Source organism: Heptranchias perlo, chromosome 15 (assembly GCF_035084215.1).
Source record: "Heptranchias perlo isolate sHepPer1 chromosome 15, sHepPer1.hap1, whole genome shotgun sequence".
NCBI lineage: Eukaryota > Metazoa > Chordata > Chondrichthyes > Hexanchiformes > Hexanchidae > Heptranchias > Heptranchias perlo.
This window is the reverse complement of record NC_090339.1, coordinates 53,859,779-53,871,867: the sequence shown is the minus strand read 5'-3', so window position 1 is coordinate 53,871,867 and position 12,089 is coordinate 53,859,779. Positions and strand designations below refer to the sequence as shown.

The window sequence follows — 12,089 nt, the reverse complement described above, 5'->3', positions numbered from 1 at the left end:
CAGTCTTGTTTGGTCTCAATGGCATCAACTGCAGAAGTGGTTTGTGTTTGCGTACATAGCAGTCACTGCATTTCAAAGTAATTCATTGTGTGTAAGGTGTTGGAGAGATGAAAGAGTGCATTATAAATGGCAAGTCTCCATTTCTGACTATCTACAAATAACAACTGTTTACTGCAAACAGGTACATGTTACAGTTGGATAAAATTGTGCTGAAAATATATTCACCATGATTTTCCAATGGGTTTAATATCCAAAATCAGGTATATGATTCACCTGGTGTACAAATTCCCCCCCCAACCCACATTTTACCTATTACATATGGTTCCAGTACATGGGGTACAAGGCTCTTGGCCAGCTTCAATTCGTCAGCAGAACAGCCACCAGACTCCAATCCAAAAGCCATTCGCATTCTCTTAAGAATTTCAATGTCATCGTGGATTTCAAATGTATTATCAAAGTTAAAAAAATATTCAAACCTGTGAAACAAAGATTGAAATGTTCAAATTTCCCAAAAGTGAAAAAATTCAAGAAATACTCCAGGAAAAAAGTCCCACAACAACTTTTCAAATATTCCTGTGAAAATATCCCCTCCTTGAATACTTTAAAACTAATCAAAACAAAAACTTGCATCTTTTCTGGTCTCCAAATCAGGACAGCCAAGTTCAAGTTTCCAGGCCAAATGGATCATTTCTTCATTTAGCCACCACTTCACTGAAAGCATGGAACATCAACATAAGAAATAGGAGGAGTAGGCCATACGGCCCCTCGAGCCTGCTCCGCCATTTAATAAGATCATGGCTGGTTTACCTCAACTCCACTTTCCTGCCCAATCCCCATAAGAGTCCAAAAATCTATCCATCTCTGTCTTGAATATACTCAACGACTCAGCATCCACAGCCCTCCAGAGGGTTGTGAATCTTTGGAAATCTCTACCTCCAAAGTAAGAAATTCCTCCTCATCTCAGTCCTAAATGGCTGATCCCTTATCCTGAGACTATGCCCCCCAGTTCTAGACTCACCAGCCAGGGGGAAAACAACCTCTTGGTATCTACCCTGTCAAACCTCCTCAGAATCTTATATATGTTTCAATGCGATCACCTCTTGTTCTTCTAAACTCCAGGAGTATAGGCCCATTCTACTCAATCTCTCCTCATAGGACAACCCTCTCATCCCAGGAGTCAATCTAGTGAATCTTCGTTGCACACAGTACTCCAGGCGTGGTCTCATCAAAGCCCTGTACAATTGTAGCAAGACTTCCTTACTCTTGTACTCCAACCCCCATGTAATAAATGCCAACATGTCATTTGCCTTCCTAATTGCTTGCTGTACTTGCAAGCTAACTTTGTTTTTCTTGTACAAGGAAACCCAGATCTCTCTCAATATCAACATTTAATAATTTCTCACCATTTAAAAAATATTGTGCTTTGGTAGGAATAACCTCACATTCCTCCACATTATACACCACCTGCCACCTTCTTGCCCACTCACTTAACCTGTCTACATCCCTTTCCAGACTCATCCTCCTCTCAGCTTACTTTGCCACCTACCTTTGTATTGTCAGGAAACTTGGATATATTACACTCAGTCCCTTCATCTAAGTCATTAATATAGATTGTAAATAGCTGAGGCCCCAGCACTGATCCTGGCGCTACCCCACCAGTTACAGCCTGCCAACCTTAAAATGACCTGTTTATCCCTACTCTGTTTTCTGTCCATTAACCAATCCTCTATCCATGCTAATATATTACCCTCAACCCCATGAGCCCATATCTTGCGTAGCAACCTTTTATACGGCACCTTATCAAATGCCTTCTGGAAATCCAAATATACTACATCCGCTGGTTCCCTTTATCTAACCTGGCAGTTACATCCTCAAAAGAACTCTAATAAATTTATCAAACACTTTCCCTTTCATAAAACCATGCTGACTCTGCCTAATCATATGATTTTCTAAGTGCCCTGTGACAACTTCCTTAACAATGGATTCCAGCATTTTCCGGATGACGGTCAGGCTAACTGGCCTGTAGTTCCTGGTTTTCTCTCTCCCTCCTTTCTTGAATAGCAGTGTTACATTTGCTACCTTCCAATCTGCTGGAACTGTTCTAGAATCTAGGGAATTTTGGAAGATCACAACCAATGCATCCATCTCTGCAGCCACCTCTTTTAGAACCCTTGGACGTAGGCCATCAGGTCCAGGGGATTTGTCAGCTTTTAGTCCCATTAGTTTGTCTAGTACTTTATCTCTACTGATATTAATTGTTTTAAGTTCCTCAATCTCATTTGCCCCATGGTTCCCCACTATTTTTGGTATGCTTTTTGTCTTCTACTGTGGCAGATGGATTTCAATGCAGTTAAGTGTGAGGGCATCCATTTTGGACCAAAAAAGGACTCAGTATTTTTATAAATGGTGACAAGCTAGGAATAGTGGAGGTCCAAAGAGATTTATGGTTCTGTGTACACAGATCACTAAAATGTAGTGGTCGGATACAAAATATAATCAAAGACTTATGAAATGCTAGCCTTTATATCTAGAGGGCTAGAATATAAAGGGGAGAGAGTTTTGCTACAGCTATACAAAGCCTGGTTTGACCACATCTGGAGTACTGTGTGCAGCTCTAGGCACCACAACTTGGAAAGGATATATTGGCCATGGAATAAGTGCAACGCAGATTCACCAGAATGTTACCATGGCTCCAAGGGTTAAATTATGAGGATATTACATAAACTAGATTTGTATTCCGGGGAATGTAAAAGGTTAAGATGGGAGTGTCTTCAGTCCCAGCCACAAACTCTGTTCCCTAGCCACTGACTCCATCCCTCTCCCTGGCCACTGTCTGAGGCTGAACCAGGCCTTTCGTAACCGTGGTGTCCTATTTGACCCGGAGATGAGATTCCGACCACATATCTACTCCATCACCAAGACCGTCCCCGCCCCGCCTCAGCTCATCTGCTGCTGAAACCCTCATTCATGCTTTTGTTACCTCTAGAGTTCACTATTCCAATGCTTTCTTGGCCAGTTTCCCATCTTCCACCCTCCACTTGAGCTCATCCAAAACTCTGCTGCCCGTATTCTAACTCGCACCAAGTCCAGTTCACCCATCACCCCTGTGCTTGCTGGCCTACATTAACTCCCAGTCTGGGAACACCTCGATTTTAAAATTCTCATCCTTCCTCCATGGTCTTGCCCCTCCCCATCTCTGTAACCTGCTCCAGCCCTACAACCCTCGAAATCTCTGCATTCCTCCAATTCTTGCCTCTTGTGCATCCCAAATTTTAATTGCTCCACCATTGGCAGCCATGCTTTCAGCTGCCTAGGCCCCAAGCTCTGAAATTCCCTCTAAGCCCCTCTCTCCTTCATTAAGACGTTCCTTAAAACCTACCTCTTTGACCAAGCTTTTGGTCACCTGTACTAATATCTCATACGGGCAGTATCAAATTTTGATGGATAATTGCTCCTATGAAGCGCCTTGGGACGTTTTACCATGTTAAAGGTGCTATTTAAATGTTGTTGACTATTGAGATTTTGAAAGGAATTGATAGGGTAGATAGAGAGAAACTTTTTCCCACTGGTGGAAGGCTAGGACAAGGGGGTCATAATCTTAAAATTAGAGCCAGGCCATTCAGGAGAGAAGTTAGGAAACATTCTTCACATAATGGGTGGTAGAAGTGTGGAACACTCTCCCACAAAAAGCAGTAGATGCTAGCTCAATTAATAATTTTAAATCTGAGATAGATAGATTTTTGCTAGCCAAGGCTATTAAGGGATACGGAGCCAAGGTGCGTGGATGGAGTTAGGATACAGATCAGCCATGATTTCATTGAATGGCAGAACAGGCTTGAGGGGCTGAATGGCCTACTCCTGTTCCTATTAGAGTATTCCTTCCATTACTATAATTAGCATTGTATAAAATTCTGAAATAAATACTTTGAAGACATACTTCACATTGAAACTACTGAAGAATGATGAAAGCTGTAATAGTACCAGTGTAATACTAAACGAGAATTAAATCATATTGGTCGAGAAATTGCTTTTAAAATAACAGTAAGCCTAACAGCGCTCAACCTTATTAGTGACGAAATCAAAGAGCAAGTTCCAGCGACTACACATGCACAGTTAAATGTGGAAATCCGGAACTTGCTCTTCCCAGTTAGTCGGTGATGTGACAGCTTCGCCTTAAAGGGATATTGCCAGCTGCAATCAATGGAATCAACAGACCAGTGCCAATGAACTAATCTTTAAAAAAAAAACTGAACAAAACTGTTTTGTGTCAAGTCCAAATTAAGTTTTAACCACGTGGTAAGTTTTAAAGACTGCCAATCAATCTCTCTGGCACTAAAAATTAACTTAAAATATGGAGTCTCATTACTCCGGATTTTAATAGTTTTTGGACATTTAAAAAAAATTAAAAATTAAAACTATAAAAAAAACTTTTTCCTTCTGTCTTTTATCTCAGGCTTTTAATCTTATCCTCTCTATTTTGCTTTCTCTGTCATTTTATAATACCTTATCAGACACATCCGGGATTTTAGTTTGCGTTGTTTGTGAATGAACCGCATTTCCTGGTTCTCTCAGCGTGGCTTGCTTCAAGCTGATTGGTTGAGGGGCCTTAGCGTTCTTTTCCCCTCTCACACGTCCCAGGAAACAACGCTGAAATAACTTCCTTAAAGCAGTTCAAGGAAGTTGCCGCCAAAAAGAATGCGGTAACTTAGTGGGTGAATTTAAATCTAATATGAGCTGGTTCGCTGCTCAGAGCAATTTATGGGCCAATATTTTAACACAAGTTAATTTGCATATACTTCTCTCTCGCTGGGTCAAAATTCCAGAATTTCATACCCAACACCATTGTAGGAGCATCAGCGCAGTGAAGTTGTAAGAAAACAGCCCACTACCTCCTTCTCTGGGCAATTGGAGATAAGCAATAAAGTCACCTAGCTAGTGTCGCCCACATTCCGACAACAAAAAAAACCCCTTATATCCACAATTATAGGCAAGCAACTTATCTTTGTCTGCCCTTGGATTTCTTGCCCATATTTTTAAGACAACAAATTCAATACTATAGTACATTACATTAGAAATTAGGGAATGTCTACGGATGTCGTTTATATGGACTTCCAGAAGGCATTCGATGAAGTCCCTCATAAGAGACTGTTAGCTAAAGATGAAGCTCATGAAATCAAGGGCAAATTATTGACCTAGTTAGGAAATTGGGTGAGCAGCAGGAAGCAGAGTAGGGATAAGTGGGCAGGTACTCAAATTGGCAAGATGTGACAAGTGGTGCCCAGAGGGATCGGTGTTGGGGCCTCAATTATTCACTGTATTTATTAACGAGATTCAGAGCCACATGTCCAAGTTTGCCGATGTCAAAGATAGACAGTGTTGTAAACAGTGTAGATGGAAGCGCAAAATCGCAGAGAGATATTAATAGATAAAGTGAATGGGCAAAATTGTGGGAAATGGATTTCAATGTAGGCAAGTTTGAGGTCATCCACTTTGGACCTAAAAAGGATAGAACAGGGCACTTCCTAAATGGTGAAAAGCTTGAAACAGTGGAAGTCCAAAGAGACTTAGGGATCCATGTGCACAGATCATTAAAATGTCATGGACAGCAACAGAAAATAATCAAAAAGGTTAATGGAATGCTGGCCTTTATATCTAGGGGACTAGAAAACAAAGGGGTAGAAGTTATGCTAAGTATAGAAGTTATACAAAGCCCTGGCTAGACCACACCTGGAGTACTGTGTTCAGTTCTGGGCACTGCATCTTAGGAAGGATATATTGGCCTTGGAGGGAGTGCAGCGTAGATTTACTGGAATGATTCCTGGACTCCAAGGGTTAAATATGAGGAGAGATTACAGAAACTAGGGTTGTATTTCCTGGAATTTAGAAGATTAAAGGGGGTGATTTGATCAAAGTTTTCAAAATATTAAGGGGAACTGATAGGGTAGATAGAGAGAAACTATTTCTCTAGGGGACATCGCCTAAAAATTAGAGCCAGGACTTTCACGAGTGAAGTTAGGAAACACTGCTACACGCAAAGGGTGGTAGAGGTTTGGAACTCTTTTGCAAACAGTAGCTGATGCCAGCTCAATGGTTAATTTTAAATCTGAGATTGATAGATTTTTGTTAACCAAAAGGAATTAAGGATATGGGGCTCAGGTCACAGATCAGCCATGATCTCAGTGAATGACAGAACAGGCTCGAGGGGCTAAATGGCCTACTCCTGTTTGTATGAATTACAGGGAAGGTATATTTTTAAAATTATCAATTTACATATATGCCAATTACACCCATTAATCTTGAGGGGCTATATTTGAAGTGCTATATTTGAAGTGCTGATAGTGTGAGATATCCTATCAGCATTTCAGATGTAGCCTGCAGGATTACTTCATGGTTTTAGTAATAAATGAAAACGTGCACATTTTTCACCAAACCATTTACCTAATACTTTGATTGCAAAGTGGAAATTAAAAAAATTAGTAGTAAAATCCCAGTTTTTTTTTAAAAAGACAGTTTACATAGAACACATGAAGCCGCCTTTTAAAAAAAAAATCTACACTGTAGCAGACCATATCATTTATATCATTACCCTTAGTGGTCATATCACAAGCTGCAATACACAGCATCTGTGAGGAGGAATTTCTAGCCCAACAAGATACACTTTTATACAACATAACTGATGAACAAGCCAAGTTTGCGCATTATACAAAACATCGCAGCTTTACCATACTCACTTGTCAGGAGAGATACTGCAGTCTATGATTGTTTTTTTGCTGGTGTTGACTAAAATGAAGGGCAGTTGAATGGCAGTATTGGGAGGAGGAACCCTGCCAGACTGTTGTTCTACAAGGCGATTTCGCTGAACCAGATTCTTAAAGGCAATTTGCTGCAAAACACAAATTGTTGAGCTTTAAACTCAGTCATGTACACAATAAAACCTAGTGACTGTAACTTTATTCAAATTTCCTCTGTCTCTTCATTCTCTCACAAAAGCACCCCATCATGCAAGACTTTCAGCCAAGGATAAATATTGGCCAGGACACCAGGAGAATTTCCCTGGTCTTCAAGTAGTGTCATGGGATCTTCACGAGAGAGAAGAGATGGAGCATTGGTTTAACGTCTCACCCGAGACTGCACTCCCTCAGTATTTCACTGAAATGTCAGCCTAGATTACGTGCTCAAGTCTCAGCAGTGGGTCTTGAGCCCATGACCTTCCGACTCCAAAGTGAGGGTGCTACCACTGAGCCAAGACTGACACCTTTTAAGACCTTTGATATGCTGTGGAATCTTCTGTACAACTGTAGAAAGATATTACTGACAGAACTACAATGAAGTTGGGCAGTAATGAAAACTGCACAATGTTACACATTTTTGTAGTTTTATTTTACCTGCAGTAATAACTCCTTAAGTTGTGACTGTTTCTGTCTAATCGTTTCCATTTTCCTCCGTTTCTCCATCTATTCACATACAAATAAAACAGAGTCCTCATCACTTGCTGGAAACTACAAGACAATTGAAAGCTGCATTTAACCTGAATACAAAAAATTTTTCAAAAACTTTCAAATTGAAGAACTGAAGAGCAAGGATATGAGCAGAGTAAATACAAGTGTCAAGGCATTTTCCCTTGGACAAGTTACATATTCTGCCACACTGCCAGGAGGCAGTGCAAAAATGTTGCAAGGTGGTCCCCCACAAAAAGCAACAGAAAAAAAACTAAAAGAAATAAAAGCTATGGTTGAAGTTGACAAAGACAGACAAAGACAAAAATCAGTCTCAAGCCAAATGAGGATCTAATGGCTATTCCAAGGGCAGCAAATACAGTGGCCTGGGACCAGCTGGCCTTCAGACAGACAAAATGTACATAACAAGACTGGCAGGTGGGAGACCATGCAGGGTAAAACTAGAAGAAGGGAAAAGTGGAAATACAGTGGCAACAGGAGAAGTCTGAAAATATAACTGAACTGTGTGAAAGAATCCATAGGTGCTAATTGCATACTCAACAGAATTGCAGAACTGGTTTCAACTGAGAAGCTAGAAGGCATCAATCTTAGTACATCAAAATATTTAACAGTCTGCATGTATAGGCTATATATTATGCTTCACTGAGGCACAAAACTCACTTCACTCTTACCTCTAGATTCTGGCACTCTTGAGCTGAGTTTGTGGGAAGTCCTATCCACTTGATTTCCTTCTTCTCTTTAGAGATTATGTTCATTGCCATGAGCACATTCAAGGCATCATATACACGACGTCTTATATTCTTTTGATCATATCCTTGCTGTGGATTAGAGTTTTCATAAAAATATCACTGAATAAAATCTAATCTTCTCCAAATGAAAAATATTCATAGATTCTTATTCATTTCAGTAAAAATCAATTACAGATTATGCCACTCTATCGTGGTTACATTTGCACTTGTTGGGCAACGCCACTTGTAGAAGAGCCAAGCAAAGACTAGGCACTTCCTCAAATGGGAAGAACATGAAAGTTTTGGTTGAATAGCTTTACAAGGTGGCTATCTGCCAACCCTTAGCTGCAGAACAGTGCATAGCAGGGAGGGGCCAATTAAAAAAAGTGCAGCTTTAGCTGTCCAAAATCCTACTATTTAAGAGAGTAACAGATACCCATCCTTTTTTCTGGAGAACTAGATTGCTTTATGTCAACAATGTCCCTCATCAAAAATCATAGGGCAAAGGAAAGGAATTCTCAAGAACACTTCAAACTTTCCAAGGCCCATAAGGAATTTGATAAATGGTTACCAAGAATTTCAACGACCATTTTGCTGCAGCACATGGGTTGCTTTTCTCCAAAACCAGGTCAAAAACACCAAGAAAAAAAACAGCACATAGACAAACAAGTAAATAGTAGGTCAGAGTATGCTGCAGATAAACAAAATGGGGTTACCAGTTTCTTTTTAAAAAAAAATCCTCTCTCTCCTGAAGGTAGTGCTGCACAGGTCCAATACCCTGCCCAAGCAGCCATAAGTAAACAGTGAGCATTAACAGACTACTTGACCAAGAGGACTGCACAGCCACTGGATACTGATCAAGAGTCAGAACCTGGGCTGACTTTTTTCTCTTTCCTTTCCTAGGAATACTGAAATCAACTGTGAGGTCAAGACTACCACATGCTGAAGTAAAGCATGGTAATATCCTGGTCTGCAAGGCTTAGCACAACACATTATATATTTATATATTAATATAGTCCTTTTTCCATTCACCCCACCCAATTTGAGAATGGTCCATCCTTTGCTCCCTCACCCAGAAAATCATTATACAGAGCAGTGAAAAATCAAATGCAAAAAATCATCAGGGAACATTTAAGAGCCAGTGCATTGCTCTGGGTGACTGAAGGTTTTGATAGTCGATACAAATTTTCTGTTTTCATGGGTCAAAACACTATATTTAGGCAAAAGACAATGTTAATGACCACAATGATACAGTATTAATACACTTATCACTGAGATTAACAATAAAGCCATAAATAAATGAATGTTTAAAAATCCAGACAGATTTTCCATTCAACAATTCTAAAAGGTTGAATACGTCAAATTTCCACACTCGACCCAAGGAGATAAAGGTACTCTGACCAAATTACTTGGGTATGAAGCAGATGGCAAAGTTATAAATACAAATCACTTCTATTCCATTGGTTATCAAATTAAATTTTAATTTTAAAAGTAAAAATATCAAAGTGGCACAAAATTTCATCAATGGAAGCAGGAAAGATAGACTATATTTGAATTGCTGAACTATACTTGGAAAGAGTTAGGAATCTGCCAAATTTACTTTTTCTTCAAACACAGAAATTGAAGAAAAACAAATTGCTCATCTGCTTTCACTTGTTTTATAGGCTGCTACATACAGCACCAATATGCTTCAATAAAATATCAACTAAATGAAGCTTAAGGATACAAACAGCTCTGTCACGTACTGATCTAAAATACAAGATGAAAACTCCACAACAATGATAAAGAGAAGTATTGAGAAGCTACAATACCTATTGCTGTCACTAGAAAACTTTTACTACACAGTTCACACAAGTCCTCTAGCAGAAGGAACTAGATGTAGCAATATTAAAGTAAAAAAAACTATAAAACACCCAAGCACAGAATGTTCTGGGCCAGTGTGCCCACCAAGAGGAGAAAGAGATTCCACCATGCAGTATACCTTTGTAATTCATTCTTAATTGTACACACTTAATTGGTGTTCCCTTGCAGAGGGCTCTCTTCTAGCCACGACATTGTGGACTGCATATTGCTGCCAACAATCTCACCCTGTTCAGTAGGAAAAAAAAATTAAGAGTGGGTTGAGAAGGAACAAGACAGTTCTCTCATTTTCTTCCCAACCCCAACCCACAGGAGAAGCACCTTGCTTCCTGATCATCTAGTTAACGGCCAGCAATAGAACTGATAAAATTTATCCAGATGAGACAATTCAGCAACAGATAGTGAGTTTCTGGTTTGGAGCTAAGTGCTAATTATTTGTGCGACACAGTTTGCTTGCCTCTTTTAAAAGATGACATTGCCAGAGTCACATTAGCACACAAAATGGAGATATAGTCTGTCAGAAGGGCAAACTGCACACACATTCAGTACATGTTCTAATGTTTGGTCAATCATAAGCAGGAATTGAAACAAATGCCAGAAAACCTCACCATACCTTCCCCCCCTACCCTTTCATTCATACCATTTTATACATAGTCTCTCCATCTCGCCTTTGGTCTTCCATCACCATTCCATCACCTTCCAAGGTTATCAATTGCAAGGCACATTATAACATCCATGCTATAGCACAGACCATTACTGTCCATAGGCCACTTCACTACTTTCTTGTTGATCACTGTACTCACAGCAATAGCAAATATCTTCCTTGCACAGCACATCCACAAATATCCAGTCCATGCTTCTGCACAAAGCAGTATGCAGCTCTCACCAAGATTTATGTGCAGAATGGACACTAGCCTCATACACTCCTCACACCTCATGATGTCTCCTTCTACACAGTGGTTTTGATGGTCAGGCCTTTCCAGGCACAAAAATGCATCTTTTTCTGTTTCCATTTCAATTTGAACACGACCGCATCCGTTTTCACCCAGCCAGTGCCTACTTTCTTCAGCCTTCCTTCATCTGTAATATCCCTTGTATAATCTTAGCCTCCAAGAAACTTTTTCAGCACAGAGTCCATTAGTTATCAAGATAGCAGCAAACAATGGCCCAGCAAAATAATGATCCATTCTTCATATCCTGGCCGTACACTTTCAGAGTCATGTTTCTACGCAATGTCTAACACCCACAGATGTGTTCAATATCATCATGTCTTAATTATCTGCCTTCATGCAAAGATCTGGTCAGCATATCCACATCCTCTTCTGAAACCACTGACTTTCCCTGCAGTCTTTTATCCTTGAATCCCTATTCACGAGCACTCCAGCAAACAACTCCTTAGGCAGTGTTCCCGCACACTAAGCAGATCAATTTCTCAAGATCAGCACTCCTGAAATTATTGCTGCCAGCTTCCAAACCAAATATACTTGCCTTTCATCAGACTGGTTAACAGTGAAACTCTTACACCACCTTTAACCACGTCTGCAGCAATTCCACATACTTTCAAGCTGTTCCCATCTTCATCCGTCTTACTGCCAAAGCTACCTCCTCTGTCAATTCTCAATCACTAAAATATCCAGCTCTCTAGTTAACCTACCACCTTTCTGGCCTTGATTTCATAGTCTGACTATAATCAACTGGTACCACCCGTTTCAAAAGTTCTTTCCCACCCCTTTTCACTGGTTCAAATCCAATGATCCTTCTTCCACCTCTCTCCACCAGACTCATTTACCAATAGTTTTTTCCTGCAGTACCACTGCCTTCTTCACCCATAGCACTTCCCTGTCATATCACACTTTAATTTGGAGGTCTTGCATCTCAGTTCTTCTACTCTTTTCCAGATTCCATTATCAATCCCATATTTTCCTTAAGCTTTTCTATTACAGGACTATGCCACTTGTACGGCTTTATTTTTCCCTTGGACTGAGCACCTCTTAACTTTTCTCCCAGTCTTTGATTTCTTTCCCCTCCCAGCCAGGTCAGTTAA

General features: G+C 40.1%; 1 protein-coding gene across 5 annotated transcripts in view; it reads right to left on the bottom strand.

Moving 5' to 3' along the window:
* tfdp1a (transcription factor Dp-1, a) overlaps positions 1–12,089 on the bottom strand; it is a 48,057-nt gene that overhangs the window by 13,228 nt on the left and 22,740 nt on the right. For 4 of the 5 annotated variants that reach the window (XM_067997237.1, XM_067997238.1, XM_067997234.1 and 1 more), the window contains 4 exons: positions 8,129–8,275; positions 7,386–7,454; positions 6,732–6,883; positions 310–476 (listed from right to left, as the gene is read on the bottom strand). In XM_067997237.1, coding sequence (XP_067853338.1) covers positions 310–476; positions 6,732–6,883; positions 7,386–7,454; positions 8,129–8,275 — 535 coding nt within the window. The remainder of the gene's footprint in view (positions 1–309; positions 477–6,731; positions 6,884–7,385; positions 7,455–8,128; positions 8,276–12,089) is intronic. The other variant, XM_067997236.1, reaches the window with a different exon arrangement.